The sequence below is a fragment of the Tursiops truncatus genome, chromosome 6 (genome assembly GCF_011762595.2).
Source record: "Tursiops truncatus isolate mTurTru1 chromosome 6, mTurTru1.mat.Y, whole genome shotgun sequence".
Classification (NCBI taxonomy): domain Eukaryota; kingdom Metazoa; phylum Chordata; class Mammalia; order Artiodactyla; family Delphinidae; genus Tursiops; species Tursiops truncatus.
In genome coordinates, this window is record NC_047039.1 from 15,913,474 (window position 1) to 15,931,809 (window position 18,336).

The following is an 18,336-nucleotide window of genomic DNA, read 5'->3' on the forward strand; positions in this document are numbered from 1 at the left end:
CCTCCACCCACACCCACGCTCACACACAGCCACACAAACTCAGACATCCCATGCTCACACTCACATACTCACACACTTGCGCGTTCACTCACACACACACAGACACAGCTGGACGTGTATACTCAAGCCACCACAAAGGCAATAGATTCTTTCTCTCCTTGCTGTGGCTGTGAAGCCAGCGCCCAGTCAGCCCTTCCCCAGTATTGATGGAGGCTCAGCTGAGTGCTAAGAATTGAAAGGGCTACAAAAGAGACCTAGAAGTTCTTTACTCACCCCCACCTCCCCGGGGAGGAAGCTGAATTCGCCCATGAGAACGCTGGTCACCCCTGTCCAGAGCTCGCCTGGCTTCCTTCCCCCATACCCCGAGAACCAGACCCTGCCAGTCCACACGTATACAAACGTGTGCACGCACACTTACACACACCTCTACTATACGTATCCTGCACACATACTGTAAATACACCAGCCCACACAAAATCACACGGTGTACGCACCCGCTAGACACTGCAGGGTTTCACCTCTGCCAGGCTCTTTCTAGACATCCATGCAAGCTGCATGGGTGTGCGTTGTCCAGCCCAGGCAGTGGCAAACGTCGGATTTGCATGCACACACAGTGTCCACGGATGCACGCCCACTTCATTCACAACCCACAGCACACCGGCCTGCCAGTGACACGGGCACACCATCCTTTCGATTAAACTGAGGACCAGACCAGCCCTAACCCCACAACTGTCACTTTGCAGACTCCTGATGCAGCAAGTGGATTTGTGGCGGCGGCGGTGGAGGTTGTGTGTGTGTGTGTGTGTGTGTGTGTGTGTACGTGCGTGCGCGTGTGCGCAGTACATGCAGTTTGGGGAGTGTTGGAGAGGGTTGAGGAGGAGGTTCTGGCAGAGGATGGGAAGCAGGCCTTCCCCTGAAGTCCACAAGGAAGGCATTCAGACACACCCTCCTCCCAGCAGCCCTACCTCTGGGCTCTCGCCTGCTGCCAAGCCAGGGAAAGGAGAAGCTAAAAATGTGGCCAGTCTGACTTGCTAAATTGGTCTTCGGTGGAGAAGGGGAAACGCGTCAGTTCCCTGGGGAAGTGGCCGAGCCCAGGGTGGCCACAGGCCCCTGGGCTTCTACTCCGATGGAAAAAAAAGTTGCTCAAATAGATCTGACGCTTTGTTTTCGAACCCAAAATACCCTGTGGCGGCTGCCGGAAGTGTGACCGCGGGAGGGAAGTGGGGCAAGAGGGAAGGTTAGCTCGAGTTTCCACTGCAGCAACTTTTTCTTTCATTTGGGGTCTAGAAAGCTCTCCTGCCCATCCAGGAGAGGGTTTGTGTGAGAGGCAGTGCAGCTCTGGGATTCGGGGCTGGGGTAGCCACAGCCACAGTCACCCTTGGCCCACTGACACCTCCTCCCCAGAGGCCTCTGAAGAGTCCTCAGGCACTGTCAGAGTTTTCTCTCAGGCCACCTGGTGGCAGGCAGGAAAGCCTGTCTAAGGAAGAGGGGCTGTTCCAGGGGCAAGGGGCCAAGTCACAGGTGACTTTGCCTTCAGAGGCCCGACTTTCCTTAGTGAATTGTGATGTAATTTTTTTGACAAAGATCTTATTTACATAAAAATTTTCAAAGAGCATCCAATAAATTAGCTGGACTAACAGCACAGACCCACATCTTCTGATTCAGTACTTTAGTCAGTGGCACTAACGCTAGCTCCAAACGCAAGGATCGGGGAAGAATGACTACATACAACAGGATCTCAACGTGCACATCCCATCACTCTCTCTCCCCTTATCCTCATTTCTTTTTTCTCATATCACTTACCACCACCTCGTAGGTATCTTCTTATTGCCCACCCTCACCCCGAACCCTCATTAGGTCTTGAGTCTCCCCACAGGCTCTTTTTGTCACAGCTGTATTTCCAGTGCCAGACACACAGTAGGTGCGCAAGTGATAACTGTCAAATGTTAAAGACGATCAGGTGCAGGGGCAGTCAGCAAACAGTTCTCTTGCCTCATGAGGACTTGTTAATTCAAAACTGCTGAGTCCTGCGATACCCCAGACATTCGCGCTAGGTGGGGATGGGGTGGGTTGAGAGGAGGCCGTATCGTGGGAATACGACGCAAAATCAGAAGTGGCTCCTGCCCTTCTAGAACTTGGGGCAGGAGGATGGGAGGCAGGCATCCATCAAAGGATTACACAGATAAATGTAAAAAGGTAGGTAGGACCACGGCAAACTAGGAGTGGTGTTTGGTACATCACCTGGACCAGGGGTATGAGAGGAAAGCCTTTTCTGGTTGGGTGGCGACTGAACTGAAGGAAGAATGCCCTCAGGGACATCGTGGTCCAGAGAAAAGTCACGCTAGATGCAGGATGGTGTTGGGGCCGCGCAGATGGTTCGAACTGGTGGCCGGGGAGGCGGAGCGGCGCCGCCCGCAGCCTGGGGCCTGCGGACCCCGGCTGCAGTTAGAGGCGGCTGCGCGCCCTCGGTCCCTGGGTGATATTTACGGACTCTTAAATGACGGCAGGGTAATCACCTTAATGAAAAACTCCCTCAGGGCGATGAGGAAACCGGGAGGCATTTCGGAGGCGACGGTGACTCAGGCTGAGTATGCCGCGCGCGGCCTGGCCACTGGACACGAAGGACTAGCGAGTCCCCTCCCCTGCTCCGCGCGCCCCTCCAGCGCCGCCCCCGGAGGGCGGGGAGCCGAGGCCCCGGCAGGCTCTCCGTCGGCCAAGCCACGGGCAAAACCGATCGCCCACTGCCACGGTCGCCAGGCCCGCGGCTGAGACTCCTTTCTCTGCTCCGGTGCGGGTCTCCGGCGCCCCCTCCCCACTCACGACCTCGGCTCTCCAGCTGCCTGGCTTTGGGAGGGGGCTGCGCTCTGGAGTGCTCACGGCACCCCTGCAGACGCCGGGCTCTGCTGGCCTTTGCATCCACTCTCCTAACGGCCCTTCCTCCGCCAGTGCCTCAGTTTCCCCAACTGAGCACCAACAGCTCAAGATTCTCCACACCACCTCCACCCTGCCCCCGGGTGGCGGGAGTATTAATTACAGCTTGTTCCTGGCTTTGAAGATGAAAAATGCCAAGGATCATTGCCACTCAATGAACGGGGCTATTACCACTTAAGTTTATGCCTGATGAATCCTACCCCACCCCCAATTTGGGGTCCATGTTGCCTTGGACTCCCCGAGTCCTGCTTTCTCCTGGAGCTCACACCTGGAGTTAGCCCCTTTCCTGCTCCTGCGTCCCGAACCGGACCTGGTAGAGCGTCTGGCACATTCATTCTCCCACAAATATTGATGGATCACCCACTATCCCCTCCACAAGACAGGTTCTAGCTGGGGATACAGCAGTGCAGGTCCAGACCCAGGCCATTGCCTTCCTGGAGCCTACATTCTAGTAGAGGCCCAAATGTCTGCTGGCATCTTGCAGATCCAGCCTCAGTGCTATCTCCCTTCTCTCCCTCTAGGATTCCTCACTCATCCACAAGCAAGCCATAATCAGGCCAGAGAAGTCCTGGAAGGACAGTGCTAATGGGCTCTAGGTAGTTTCAGAGATGAAAATAAATAAATAAATAAATAAATTTAACGTGAAAATGAGGGGGGAAAGCACAGCTCCTTACACTGAATACCTCCTGCCCTTGTCTCCCCCTTCCCTCTCCTCTTCATACCTCCCCTCCTCACTTATGGGTCTTAGCCCATCCTCAAGGCCTCGATCAACACCACCCCTCCCAATCAGGCTTTCGCCTGTCCCTGAACATGTCCTCTTGCAAGTCCTTCCCCCTCTGAACTTCCTGCCTGCACTTGCTTTCAGAACCGATCATGTCTTGTGTGTGATGGCTTCTACCTCAGCCTCATTCCTCACTTCCCTTTAAATCACCTGCCCCCTGACAGACCGCAGGATCCCAACCTCAAGTCTGATTCCCTCCACAGGAAGTGCACCCTGGATGTTTGTCTCATTGAAACAAGAGAGCTAAGTCCCAGACCCAGGAGCCTCCCCCTCCACCCCAGCGGGGAATGAATTTTGGTGGACAAGGGGCCCCCCCATCCTGTATAGTGGGCGCTGGGTGGTAGAAATGCAAGGACAAAGTGGGAAGGTCGCAGTCTATCCTGCGCCCCTCAAATCAGCCATGTTTCAGAATTACCCATGTGGACCCTTGGATCAACAGCCTCTTATGGAGCACCTGCTGGGGACAGGCAGTGGGAGTGCTGGGAAGACTGAGGAATAAGGCTCCCTGTCCCTGTCCCCAGGGAGCTCGGATACCATCTCTTGTCATCCAGTAACTTTCTTGACGATTTGGGGCCAAATAATTCTGAATAGCCCAAATAATTCTGCAAAAAGAGAAAGAAGGAGGGAGAGAGAGAAATCTATCATGTCCCTTCTCCTTTGCCCATCTGCCCTGAGCCCTGGCAGAAAAGCTCATGCCATCAGTCAGGCTGATGGGCAGACTTCCATTGGGTTCCAGCTGGCCTGTATTGTTCAGCCCTCAGAGTGATGGGATGGGCCAAGGGCAGTGATTTTAGTTCTTTACTCCAGTGGCTGCAAAGAGTCTCATTTTCTAGCAGAGCTATGGCACGACAAAAGCCAGGAAGCCCTGCCTAGGCCATCTGGTGAAAGAGGATGCTGACAGCACTGAGGACCTCGAATTAGGGGCCCCAAAGAGTCATTAACTGCTTTTCCCCACATCCCAGGTCTTTGGACTGCATAGAACAGCAAAGAAGAAGCCAAAGGTCGGCCCCCAACTGCTCACCTTGGTGGACGAGGCGAAGGGCCCACTTGTTTTAGGCTGAGGAAGGTCCTGAGACTGGGAGCTAAGAGACACAAGATCTAGAGACCACAGCTCTCTCTGACTCCCCAAAGGTTTTCCTTCCAGGGCAGGGAGGAGAGGAACCTGCCAGCCTCTTGGATCCTCGACCTGTCCCATGGGTGAAGCCTGTAGCCAGCAGGAGGCTGGCTGCGTGGGGAGCAGTGGGGGGAAATCCGCTCTCCTCTCTGCTCTCACCTCTCTCTCCCTCCTTTTCTCTCTCTCACTCCCTCTTTGCTCCCCCTGACTGCCTCCCCAACGGCCCCCCCCACTCACACCTTTTCTGGTTCATTTCAGATGACAAAGTTCCTCTTTCCAAAAAGCCTCGTCCCCCAAGAGTTTTCTCTGCAGAGACACCATCCCTCCCAGCTGAGAAGGGGCTGTCCCACAGTGGGCCCCAGGGGCCATGACAGGCCCCCTGAGCACATGACTCCACTTACCCTCCAGGCACCGCTGAACTAAGACAGCAAAGTTCCCATTACAAGCCCTCATGCCCTGACCCATCCCTTCTCCTCCTCAAGGGTCCCAGGAGCCCAAACTTGACTGGGAACACTAACACGTCTTCTCCCAACCTTTTCCGCAATAGAATCCAAAATTCATGGATCAAAGGAGCTGGGAGGAATTTAGTGGTAGGTTATCTACTCCAGCCCCACCAGAAGCCCAGGAACCAGAGGGTGGCCCAAAGTTACACAGATAATTAATGGTGGAACCCAGAAGTCCTGATTCCCAGGCCAGGGCCTGTTCTTCCCATTTACCCATACAGCACACTTTTTCCAAGTCTTGCCTTCTATCTAAGACCTGCCTTCTCTCCCTGCCCCAGCCCAGACCAGCCCAGCCCTGAACTCTCAAACTCTGGACCCCCATGGCAGTTACTCACTGCCTTGGACTTGTGTCTGAGGAGGGGTCTCCACCTCACCGGCCAGCAAACGTCACTTTGTAACAAGACTTTCTCCCTTTGGTCACCAGGTTCTCCCTGAAATTGCTTGAAGAGTAATCCAAAACACCCGGATTCAACATGATTCTAATGAGTTCGTTGGAATGTAGGCACAAGCAGATGTTTCAAATGGAAGTGTGTGGCTGGCTTGGCGAGGAGCCTGTGACCTCTGTGACAACCTAGGGCAGTGGGACCTTTGCTCAGAGTGGCACAGATGCTACTCCACCTACCGGGAGCCCTGGCAGAAATGCTGCTCCTCCCTGACGTCCCTGTGAGCTGTACCCCCTCCCCTCCCCTGGGCAGGGGCTCCTCCCCTACCTTGCATGCTGGGTCCCAGGGGTGCTGGGAAGCAGGTCCAGCTAGTCTTTCTTCTATTCATTGCCTTCTGCACAGTTTTTATACCTCTCCTTCCTCTTACCCACACCTGCCATCTCCTTTCTTTTCCCTGACAGCCAGAATGGGGACAAAGGCTGAAATTAAGAGCGGCAGCTTTGGAGTCACAAGGCCGTGAGTTCAAATCTCAGCTCAGCCACTTCCTGGCCAAGGGTCCTCCAACTAACTACTCAGACTCTTTCCAACACCTTAGATCTTTCATTTAAAACAAACAACCATGGCTGCCCTAGTGGCGCAGTGGTTAAAAGTCCGCCTCCCAATGCGGGGGACACGGGTTCAAGCCCTGGTCCGGGAAGATCCCACATGCCGCGGAGCAACTAAGCCCGTGCGCCACAACTACTGAGCCTGCGCTCTAGAGCCCGCGAGCCACAACTACTGAGCCCTCAGGCCACATCTACTGACGTCCGCACACCAAGAGCCTGTGCTCCGCAAAAAGAGAAGCCACCGCAGTGAGAAGCCCGCGCACCGCAGCTCACCGCAGCAAGAGAAAGCCCGTGCGCAGCAACAAAGACCCAACACAGCCAAAAATAAATAAATAAATTTTTAAAAATTTTTAAAAATTAAAAAAAAAAAACGATTGGGGGGCAGCCCTAAAAGCTTCCTCACAGGATTGTTGTAAAAAATGAGGAAGATATATCGCCACAGGCCCCAATCTTTTGTGGGTCCAGAAGGTCAGCAAGCCCGAAGCCTCCAGCAGTCCCCAAACAATGCTCTTAACTGGGACCACCCCCCCCAAAGTTGTCGCGGCTGTCAAGTTCCTTCCACTAGCTTCTAGGCCAAACCCACCTCACCTCAGAGTTGTCTGTCATTACCGAAGGAATGGCAATGACCTCTAGAATGCCAGGGAGAGCTGGCCAGAGAGATTCCACCAACGACCTGTCCGTCTCCTGTGGGACACCCAGAATGGAAAGCAACTGAAAGCCCTTGAGGGAGCTATCATTCAGGAGCAATCCCACCAGGGTGGGCCCTCTACATGGGTGCTTGGTGTGACTTGAGGAACCCCAGATGCTCTCTGCACCCCAAAACTCCTACTCCTTGTCACTGGGCCTCACATCCCACCATTAGACCTCAGCCCACCAGCATATATGAGTTCCTACCATTTTCCAGGCACCATGCTTAATGGTAGGCTTAATTCCTTTAGGTTATATATGACCCTCTTCTAAGCATTTTCTGTTAGAAAGGCAAATACCCGCTGAGATGGGTAATGCATTAAGTCGCCAGCACCCCAGTTTGAACTAATTGGGGGCTTCTTGCTTGTAAGACAGCAGAGAAGGACTGGATATCTTTAGCAAAAGGGAGCTCAAGTTCAGAGGGCAGAGGTGACTACAGAGCAAGACAGAGCACCAACCTGGTCTTTTTCTGTGGTGGGTTTGTAGGGCACGTCCCCTCCTTCCTCTACCCTTTCACCAAGACAAACATACCCATTGCCCCCAGAGGTAAGCAGCGGGGGCTGGGCAGCCTTGGCTCTGCTGCAGAGGGGCGGGGCCTGCCCTTCACCATCTCCAGGGTAAGGACGCCCTGAACCAGTGCCTACTCACTCTCCAACAAGTCCAGGGCCTGCAGTTCAGGTAATCTCACCCGAGCCCACCAGTAAAAGTGAGACCTCACCCTCAGCCCCTGTTCAGGAGGGAGAGAGGAAAGAAAGAGGGAGGGAAGGAAAAAAGCTTTTTTCTATGCTGAATTCAAGACTTGGCCAGCAGAAGGGAGAATGCTGTTAGTCTGCAAGGGGCCACTCCAAACCCCCCACCCCTACTCTATACCCAGGGTTGTCCCCACCCGCCACGGAACCCTGGCCTCCATCTGCCACCATCATCCAGGTTGACAGGGGACACCTGTGCGGGCTGCAACCCGACCAGCAACCAGGCAGTGAGAACCTATGCTTGTAGAGGCAGGCCTTCCCCAGCATGGCTCCTTCCAGGGCAGAGGAGGGGAGGAAGGGCACCTGAGTCCCCCACCCCACCTTGGAGCCATAGCCACCCCCCATAAAAAGTCTAGAAGGATGCTCCAGAGTGTTAAAGAGCAACTGAGTGACTTCTTGGTTTCCTACTTTATGTCACCACCAGCTATTGAGGGCCCTCTGCTCTCGCACAGTGGGGACAATTCCTTCACCATCTCTGCGATGACATAGTGCCCAGCAGGTACCCGGCACACAAATAGGACTTCCTGTATATGATCACACTGATGTGGGATGCAGTGTCATACCTGGCCCTTTTTACTCCCTGTACCAACCGCACTCACTCCTAAGACACACAAGGGGAAAGGGCTTTTCAGCCACATGGTAGGGTTGGGGAAAATATAGTTTACCAATAATGATTGCCATTTACTGAGTGCTGGCTAGGGGTCTGGCAAAAGTACTCCATGAGGATTATCAAAGGGATAGGTACTATTATTATCCCAATTTACAGACAAGAAAACTGAGGCCAAGAAAGAGATTCAGACATTTGCCAACATCACACTGAAGTTTGAATGAATATTGTTTGAATTGAAGGCTCCCGTTCTAGGTCATGGACAAGTAGGAAGGAGGGGGCAGACATCTTGCCCAAAAAGACTCCTATCCATTCTCACCAACAGGCATAAAGGCTTGGAGCAGGCCTGCAAAACCCTGCTACTTGTTCTGCTTGGATGCAACAGGTCCAGCTCTCCTAAAAGTGTTTGCAGGTCATCTCTGGAATGGCTACACTCCTCCATGGTCTTTGGGGCCCTGGAAGCTTTCAAGGATCCGAAATGCTCCCACTGCCTCTGCCTTTCCTAATGTAGGCCCCTATCAAACAGGACTGGGGCTTGCAGCTCCTCAATCTCCTCCTCTCCGGGAAGAGGTCTCAACAGGTGGGAGGGGGGTGCATCACGGTAGGGTCCTCCAGAGTTGAGCTGGGCGGCCGGGAGGGCTCTCACTTCCTCCCCGCCACCCCCGCAGGCTGAGCTGTGCCTCGCGCTGGGAAACATGGGCACTGCAGTCACTACTGGGGCCTGCGGCTCGCCTAAAGGCCGCGGACCTCGCGGCGTCTCTTGGTCCTGGGCCGGAACCCGCAGAGACCCTCCGGGTGCACTCGCAGCAGGAAGCGCCGCGGAGAGCCCAGGACTGGGACTGGAGCGGCCGAAGCTCTCTGGTGGTCGCGGCTCCCCGCCTCTCCCCGCCTCCCCCCAGCTGCCAAGCTCCAAGGCCAGAGGCCGGAGCCGCTGGCTAATTTTTCACGCCCCCCAGACCGCCTCCCTAGGTGACGCTACAGCCTGTGCGGTTCCTTTAAAGGCTGCGGGTTCCGTTCTTCTTTCCTTTTCCACTGGATGCCAAAATATGCAAATCCGGGGACCGGAATCAGCAGCCAAATAGAGAAGGAGAAGGGGCGCGGCCGGCGCGTCACCGGATCCGCTCCTTGTATGGCTCTTCCCGGCTTGGCCCGCCGCCCCGCGACCCTCCCTGCAGCCGCCAGGGCCCCTCCCGCGCCCAGCCTGGCTCACACTGCCGCCCACGCCCCCGGGCCGGCCAATCGCCCCCCCTTGGGAGGGAGCCGGGGGCGGGAGGCGCTGCATGCCCTGATTCCGGCCGGAGCTGGGGACCGCTGCAGAGCGCTCCCTCCCCGCGCCGCGCGGGCGGAGGAGAGCCCAGGGGCGCAGAGCCTCCCCGGTATAGGTGTGGGTAGCCTGGCGGGAGCGGCAGCAGGGGCGGGGGAGAGGGGGCCCGCGGCGGCGGGAATCCCTCCTTTCCTAAGAACCAGAGGAGATCCGGGGGAGGCCGGGCCCTCCCACCCCTAGTTCTCCACCGAGTGAAGTGGAGGGGAGGAGAGAGAGGTTGTCATCCACCCCCACGACGATGTGCAGCTCGGGAGTTCCTCCCACACGTCCCCGGCCCGCGTGGCCCTCCCACGGAGTGAGGCCCGGGGATCCTCTCCTCCTCCTTGTCAATACTCCCACTCCCCCTGAGAAATGCATGTTCCCCCAACCCCGACTCCCCAGCGAGGAACGCGGGATCCACCGCGCCCACACGGCCAGCGAGGAGGGACTCCTCCCACGCTGAGCCGGTGTGATCCGGGGTCGCTTCCCCACGCCCCCCTCCTCTCCTTTCCCTCTCCCGCGGCCCGGCCGCGCGCGCTCCGAAAACAGGCCTCGGGGAACATAGCCGCCCCCGGGATCTGCTGCCTCTCTGGGAGGTGACAGCGCTCGGGGTCGGCAAACAGGCAGCCCTTGACTGCAGGGCGCCGGCAGTCAGCAATGGGGACAGCCCTGTGGAAGGCGAGGGGGAGGGTAGAGAGCAGGGGAGGTCGCCGTGGTGGCTCAGAGACTGTGGTTCGGCAGGCTGCTGCCGCAACTCAGTGGCGGGCCCTTCGCAGGCAGCAGTAGACAGCGACTGCGCCTGGGCCTGCTGGGCCCTCCTGCCATCCCGTGGCCAAAGGGGTGCTTTGGAACCATTAGGGAATTTATGGAGGGTTTGGTGCACGTGTTCCCTATCCCCTCAACTTCATTCCTTCTCCTTCACCACCAAAACTGCACATCCTCGACCCCCAAGGTGAGGAGTTCTCGCCTCCCGCGCAGCCGCTATGCAGCTACGAAATCTCCCAGCCACTGCGCTCAGCCGGGTGTCAGCACAGGGTCAGGGGCCCAGGGAGCAGCAGGGCTGTGGGCGGCGCATCGGAGGGAGGGCGGCACAAAAGTTCCCGGGATACTGGACCAGAGATCCCTGACCCGCTGGAATCCTCCTCAGAGGGACTTTGTCCCAGTGCCAGGCAGGATCCTGTACGCGAGAAGAGCGGCCGGGGCAGGGTCGGAGCGCACACCTTCCGGGTTCCCCAGAAGTTCCCAGGCTGCAAAGGGACCCCGCCGAGTGTTTTCAATTCTCTTTCTTCCTGCTGGGGGGCTGTTAGAGGCCACTTGCGAACGACCCCACCCCACGGCGCCCTGTCCTACAAGCGCGCTCTCCTAGTGCAGACATCAAATAAACACACAGGCGATTATTGCTCTTTCACCCCCGCGCTGCGTGCTTTACGCCGCACGTTCAGTTACACCCCTCTTTCCTCTCTCCTCTCGAATTTTCTTTCCTTCTTCTCTTCTATTTCTCTCTTTCTCTCTCTCTTTTTTTTAAGATCCGCGAGCGGTGCGGGCGCCGCACGTTGGCTGCGGCCCGCTTCCTGCTTTCTAATGTTCCATTGTGAGGAGCTTCCATTGTGACGTCGCGCCCCTTCGGCTGGGCTTTGTCTGTCCATATATGGGCAGCTACGTCACGGAGCTTTCCCGGGGCTCAGATAAATAGGCTGGTGGAGTTCCCTGGCTGGGAGCTTTTGGGCAGCAGTGAGCTTGCTAGGAAGCTGCGGGGCTGGTGGTGGTGGTAGCAGCGGCAGCAGCAGCGGCAGAGGCGGCGGCGGCGGCAGTGGCGGCGGTGGCGGCGGTGGCGGTGGCGGATCGGGGGGCGGGGGGGCCGCGGGCGCGCGTCTGTTTGTGTTATCAATACTGAGGCCGCGTGCGACCCCCTTGGGCCGAGATCCCCCCCGGCCCAGCACCCACCCACCCACCCCGCACACGCCCCCCCCCCCACGCCACGACCCAGCCTCTTACGGCACCAGCTGAGGCACCCAAGAGGATTACCCTCCTTTGCCCTCTCTCCCACCCACCCCCCAAAAAGAGAAGATCCCCTCCCCAGGCCCACCCCTTCCCCTCTTCCCTCCCCCCTCCTCCCGAACTTTCCCTCTCGCATGCTTTTCCCCTGCACCACGGATCGCCTCTCCGATGCCGCTTGCCTGGAAGCTGCGTTAAGAGCGAGCGGCGGCGGTGGCGGCGGCGGCGGCGGCGGCAGCTCGGGAGTGCTATGACCGGCAAACTCGCCGAGAAGCTGCCGGTGACCATGAGCAGTTTGCTAAACCAACTGCCTGACAATCTGTACCCCGAGGAGATCCCCAGCGCGCTCAACCTCTTTTCTGGCAGCAGCGACTCGGTAGCCCATTACAATCAGATGGCTACAGGTAAGGGCGGCGGGGAGGCGGCGAGGAAGGAAAGGGAGAGAGGAAGAGGAGGAGGGAACGAGCTAGCGATGGATGGATGGATGGATGGATGGATGGATGGATGGATGGATGGATGGATAGATGGATGGATGGATGGATGGATGGATGGATGGAGATATGGGGGGCGCGCTGGGAATTTTCCGGGGGTCGAGTTGCTTTTCCCACCCACTCCTCCCGCCCTCCCCGATCGGGAAGGCTCGGTTGGCGACGCCACGGTAGAGGCTTCGGTTCTCCCGGGTGGGGGCAGCCGCCGACCGAAGGGAGGTAGGTGCAAGCGGCTCTGGGGTTCTCCACTTAGGCAGCGCGATCGCCGGGCTGTGCGCAAGGCGTAATGCTGTCGCCCCCTTTCCCAGGAGGAGCCCAACGTCCCTTTTCACCCGCGCTCTCCCCCCTTACTCCCTCAGCCTCCCACCCGGGATGGAGCCATGTGCGGCGTGGAGTCCCCGCGGTGGGAGAGGTACTGCGACGCTGCCTTTCCAGGGCTTTCAGCAAAGCCGTGGGGGTGTGGGGACGGCGGGGAGGGGAGAAGGTGGGGGCCCACCCGCGCGGGGGCTGCCACAGGGGACGATCCCCGGACCGAGGAGCTTGGGAAGAGCGGCCACTCCCGCCATGGAGACACCGGCCGGTTTTCCGCCGCCCTCCACTCTCGCTAAGCTGAGGCTGGGCTTTCCCCCTCCAGCAAAAGCCGAAAGCTCCTTCAGGCCCGGAGGAGACTGGGGCTGGGGGAGGCGGCGGGAGAGCTCCCTTTGCGGACAGCACCCCTCTACGCGCCGCGGACAAAGCGTCGGAGCACTCCGGGTCAGCTCCCCGGGCGCAGTGCGCACCGGGGGCTTCGTCGGGGCAGGAGAGGCGCGGGGTCCGGCGCGGACAGCGCTAGGGGAAGAGGCCGAGTTGTGTGCGCTGGAGAGCGAGAGCCCGGCGCGCTTCGGGTCTGAAACTACCTGTAGCTGCAGCTACCTGCCCGCCCCACCTCGGGAATAACAACAATGCTTCTCGCGCTCGCGCCTGTGTGTGTGTGTGTGTGTGTGTGTGTGTGTGTGTGTGTGTGTGGTACGGGAGTGTGTGTGTACGGCGTGTGCGGTGTGTGTGCAGCAGCCACTCCACACCCCGATCAGTAGTATTTTCCTGTATCCAGGTTGCGCCCGGGAGCGCGGCACCGCCCGCTTTGCGCCTGGCGCAGCCTACCCCATGCGCTGCGCACTCCACCCGGCCGCACCTCCACACCTGGGCAAGGACCTGGGCGCCCCTGCCTGGGAGCCGACTCGGCTTCACTCACCCCTCCCCTCTCTCCCCCGCTCTCCGCAGAGAATGTGATGGACATCGGTCTGACCAACGAGAAGCCCAACCCGGAACTCTCTTATTCGGGCTCCTTCCAGCCAGCCCCTGGCAACAAGACCGTGACCTACTTGGGAAAGTTCGCCTTTGACTCCCCTTCCAACTGGTGCCAGGACAACATCATTAGCCTCATGAGCGCCGGCATCTTGGGGGTGCCCCCGGCCTCTGGGGCACTCAGCACGCAAACCTCCACAGCCAGCATGGTGCAGCCGCCGCAGGGGGAAGTGGAGGCCATGTATCCGGCGCTGCCCCCCTATTCTAACTGCAGTGATCTCTACTCGGAGCCTGTGTCTTTCCACGATCCCCAGGGCAACCCCGGGCTCGCCTATTCCCCCCAGGATTACCAATCGGCCAAACCGGCCTTGGACAGCAATCTCTTCCCCATGATTCCTGACTACAACCTATACCACCACCCCAACGACATGGGCTCCATTCCGGAGCACAAGCCCTTCCAGGGCATGGACCCCATCCGGGTCAACCCGCCCCCTATTACCCCCCTGGAGACCATCAAGGCATTCAAAGACAAGCAGATCCACCCGGGCTTTGGCAGCCTGCCCCAGCCGCCGCTCACGCTCAAGCCCATCCGGCCCCGCAAGTACCCCAACCGACCCAGCAAGACCCCGCTACACGAGCGGCCCCACGCGTGCCCGGCGGAGGGCTGCGACCGCCGTTTCAGCCGCTCGGACGAGCTGACCCGGCATCTGCGCATCCACACGGGCCACAAGCCCTTCCAGTGCCGGATCTGCATGCGGAGCTTCAGCCGCAGCGACCACCTTACCACTCACATCCGCACGCATACGGGCGAGAAGCCCTTTGCCTGCGAATTCTGCGGGCGCAAGTTTGCGCGCAGCGACGAGCGCAAGCGCCACGCCAAAATCCACCTCAAGCAAAAGGAGAAGAAGGCGGAGAAGGGGGGTGCGCCTTCTGCGTCCTCGGCGGCCCCGGTGTCCCTGGCCCCTGTGGTCACCACCTGCGCCTGAGGCTCGGGCCCCCAGATCACACTTTTCCCCTTCAGTGTCTCCCGGCTGCTGGCCTGAATGCAGCTGGAAAGCTAGCCACGGAGGCGCAGGGGCCGCGCCCTGGCCTCTCCATGGACGTAAGGCCCCTTGTTTCCCTTCGCTGTCCCCCGTTTCCACCCTTTCACACCGGCCAACGGTCGGGGGCCAGGGCAGGAGGCGCCTTCCCCTTGCTGCCCCCCATTAGCCAAGGCGTGGGGGCGGAAAGGTGGCGTCTAGCCCGCTTTGTTCAGTTGGGATCGTCTTGATCCAGGGGCCGCCGGGCCGGGCCAAGGACCTGCGGGGGACTGAAGGCTGGGCCCGCCCAAGCCTCGCTGGACCCAAGCACCTCACGGTTCTCCCCACGTCTCCCTCGGTTCCCCATCGAAGACCCGAGAGGGGGAGGGGGTAAGGAGCGCACCAAAGCGCAGAGCTTGCTGCCCGCCGCACGCACGCGCGCCTGCGTGCGGGGATGCGCGCGAGTGTGCGTGCTCGCGTGAGTGTATGTGTGCGTGTGTGTTTCTGTCTGTGTGTGTGTGTGTGTGCGTGTGCGCGCGCGCGCGCTCGCACGTGTGTGTGCGAGACTCTTGAGCTGAACTGGGCTATGTCCACCCCAAACTCTTCCCCACCTCGGGTCCCCAGGCCGCTGGGGGCCTGCACGTGGCGGGACGAGACGGTCTTCCATCTGCTCCGAAATAATGTTTCTCACAGAAATGCCTCGGGTGCCGCCGCCGCGGTGCTGCTACCGCCGCTTAGGGTTTGGCCCCTCAGAATCCCTCCTTTTCCGAGCGCTTCCCTCTCAAGGCCTCAGGGCAGTTTGATCTTCGGGGAGAAGAAGCAGCCATCACTGAACCTGCCTTTAAAAAAAATGTGTTTTCTCGGCCCCAGAGATTTTTAAATCTCTGTTCCTGAGTTTGCCCTCTGCCCTTTTTCCCCCTCCTCTCCCTTCTCCCCTCTAAGCCTTTTCCCATCTCTTTCCAAATCTTTTTCCAAAAAGGCAGGCCTCAACCAACCACCCCATTTTGCCATCTTTTTGTTCTCTCACTCACATACCCATTTCTCTTCCCACCATTAATGGGAATGCAGCCTTTCTTTCCCTCTCTCTCTTTGTCATCACCAACACAACAGGTAGAATTCAAATTTATGAATACGGTGTGTGTGTGTACGTATGTATATATGTGTGTCTACACACACACACATATATACATTTATATATAACATGCACGCAATATGTATTCCTAGTAAAATAAAATCTCTAAGGTACTTGGCTATCCAGTGCAGTGCACCGGAATAAGGAGAACTTGTAGGCATTTACAGCTTTAAATGATTTATTTTTTATGAAAAATTTAACTGACGAGATTATATCTACATGTGTGTATGTGTGTGTGAGTACGTATATATACACCCATATACACACATATACACACATCTCTGTCCAAATTTTCCTCAAAGCTATGGGGATGTTTGCATTAATCCATGTTGCTGAATGAGGCACATCTTCTCCATACCCCAGTCTCACCTTCTCCCCGCCCTACCTCACCTCTTCTCAGGCACCCCCTCTCCCCAGCCTCCTCCACACAGGGGTGACTCTTTGGAAGTGGAGTAGTAGGGAAGGTTACTCTCTGACACAGCTTCCAGTGCAGTCTTGCCTGAATGTACTGTTCCCTGTTAGCGTTATTTCTCCTGTGGTCAGTAAGCTGCCCAGAGAGAAGGAACAAAGGTCTGGAGTTTACAGAATGTCTGTTTTTAAAGTCACTTTATGCATTTCCCACTTTTTTTTTTTTTAAAGAAAAAAGCACCGGTTTTTTGGTGGCGGATAGATAATACTAAAGGAGTCTAGTGAAAGGGGGGAAAAATCAAAGAGCAGGGGACTGTGGACTTCCAGGTACTTGGACTTTTTGTAGAAGGAGAGAGAAGTGGATGAAGTTTGCCGGGAGGGCCCATATTTTTTCAGCTGAAGGGTAAAATCTTTCTTTGCAGAGACAGTATTTTGCTGAATACTTTTTATAATGTGATGATTATTAAAAACAAAAATTTTGGTCACTTCAAAGCTGGAAGGAGAAATCAGATATCCTTTAATATTTTTTCCTTACTCCTTCTGGTATATGCATGTCACTGCATGATAACTCTGAGTTTTCCTTTGTTTTAATAAAACTGTTCTCAGACATTTAAGCTAAACTAAGAGAAAACTAGCTTTGTTGCCAAAAGGTTGTGCTATCCAGATTTTTTATATGTCTGCATGTTTTAAGAAAAAAACAGCAAAAAGAAAATGCACTCTAACTTATGTGAACTGAGAGAAAAAAATCAGGTTTTAAACAGGAAAACCTATGGGGAATGATATTTTTTGAAAGACTTTTGTATAAAGTTGAGTACTTAGAAAAAGACAAACCAGATGTAATATATTTTGTGGATGTTTTTATTTCTTGGATTTATAGTACCTTATACTAAGGTTAAAAAAATATGCTTGTTATCGTGAAAAGGTGAAATTCTTCACCAACATTTCATTTGCTCCTTTGTCACATTGTTATGCCAATATAATATAGTTCATGAAAACAGCATTTTTAAAAACTGAAATATTGAAATGGTGTAATGTTGTACCATTTGCACTGTGAGCAAATGCTAATACAGTAAATATATTGTGTTTGCTGACAATCAGACGGCCTAGAAATCTCCTTATTTTATTTCTTGTTTTCATAGCATAAAGTTTTGGTTTGGCCCGTTTTTCGTCTTGTTTTGTTTCTGGCTGGTGGTTGGTCTGATAGGTTCTTACGCCTGGTTTTTGTGGTTCTTGCTCTGAAACCCCTCACCGTGGAAACATGGAGTCTGGTGTTCTTAGAAGTCGGTTAGAATTTCGTGTGGGTTCTGGCGTTTCAAACTCAATGTTGAGTGTTTACTCTGGTTCTCAGAGAATTCTACTGTGGTTCTAGGGATTCTCCTCCACCCTTCTGGGAGCCTCAAACTGCCAGAGAGATTAGGTGAACAGATTAGATAAGCTCATGGGAGCCGGGGCTGATGACTGGAACCTTCTAGAATCTTTCTCTCTGGTTTCCAATGGGTATTTGAGAGTAGAAGGGATGGGATCTCCTGGCTTATGAACTATTTCTCTGGTGGCTTCAGGGAGCACCAGAATAGGACCTGCGGTGGTCTCTGCGGCCACACTGAGTACTACTCTGGCTAGAGCTTTTGAAGCCTGAGAAACAGATGGAGATTTGAGAGGGGGTTCTTCATTGTTGGCAAGATAACCAGAAAGATTGAAAGCTTTTTGGTGGTCAGATAATTGGGAAAAATCAGGTTTAAAAGCATTACAACGCAGTCGCACTTGGACAGGATACTCCAGGCCTCATTATTTGTAGCTGCCTGTCCTAGCTCTTATGAGCTACCCAAGGATCCGATGCTTAGAAGAGAAGAAAGAACACAGGAATTTGGAGAAATACAGGGAATGTCTTATAGAGCAGTAATCCCTCCCATCTTACAACTTCTATCACCCATAGAAGTGATGCTTCCCTACCCTATGAGCTTTCTTCTCCAGAACCTTCCCTTTCCTTAACTGATTTGATTTGCCAGCCCTAGAGCTTTCTCCGTTTCTCTTGAAGAGATATGTACCCTCCACTTCCTTCCCGTGTCCACATCTCCATCCTGCTCCCTTCACCTTATTTCCCATCGCTTTTAGAATCCTTTATCATTGGGAGGCTTGTTCTAGAACAGTCTTTGGACAGATCAATCCTCTCTCTCCTGCCTGCCCTCTTGCTTGGGTTTCTCAGCCATGCATTTTGCATATTATCTGCCTCAGCAACATTTAGGGGCTTGGTGTCTGATACAGAGCTATGTCAATGTAGCATGACATTATGAATGGGGGACAGTGTCTCAACACCTGGGGTGCCATTCAGGCCAGCCATACAGTGACA

The 18,336-nt window shown here is 55.8% G+C and overlaps 1 protein-coding gene across 3 annotated transcripts; it reads left to right on the top strand.

The window, feature by feature from the left end:
- The first annotated feature begins 9,542 nt into the window (after positions 1 to 9,542).
- EGR3 (early growth response 3) lies at positions 9,543 to 17,086 on the top strand. Of its 3 annotated transcripts, none has more exons than XM_033857670.2 (3): positions 9,543 to 10,615; positions 10,811 to 12,062; positions 13,407 to 17,086. In XM_033857670.2, the coding sequence occupies exons 2-3, from the start codon at positions 11,909 to 11,911 to the stop codon at positions 14,414 to 14,416; spliced, it is 1,164 nt and encodes a 387-aa protein (XP_033713561.1). In that variant the 5' UTR covers positions 9,543 to 10,615; positions 10,811 to 11,908; the 3' UTR covers positions 14,417 to 17,086. The 3 variants fall into 3 exon arrangements, with proteins under 3 accessions (XP_033713561.1, XP_073661939.1, XP_073661938.1); XM_073805837.1 differs by lacking the exon at positions 9,543 to 10,615 and adding an exon at positions 12,506 to 12,558 and having other exon boundaries at positions 11,933 to 12,062; XM_073805838.1 differs by lacking the exon at positions 10,811 to 12,062 and having other exon boundaries at positions 9,543 to 9,744.
- Positions 17,087 to 18,336: the final 1,250 nt, after the last annotated feature.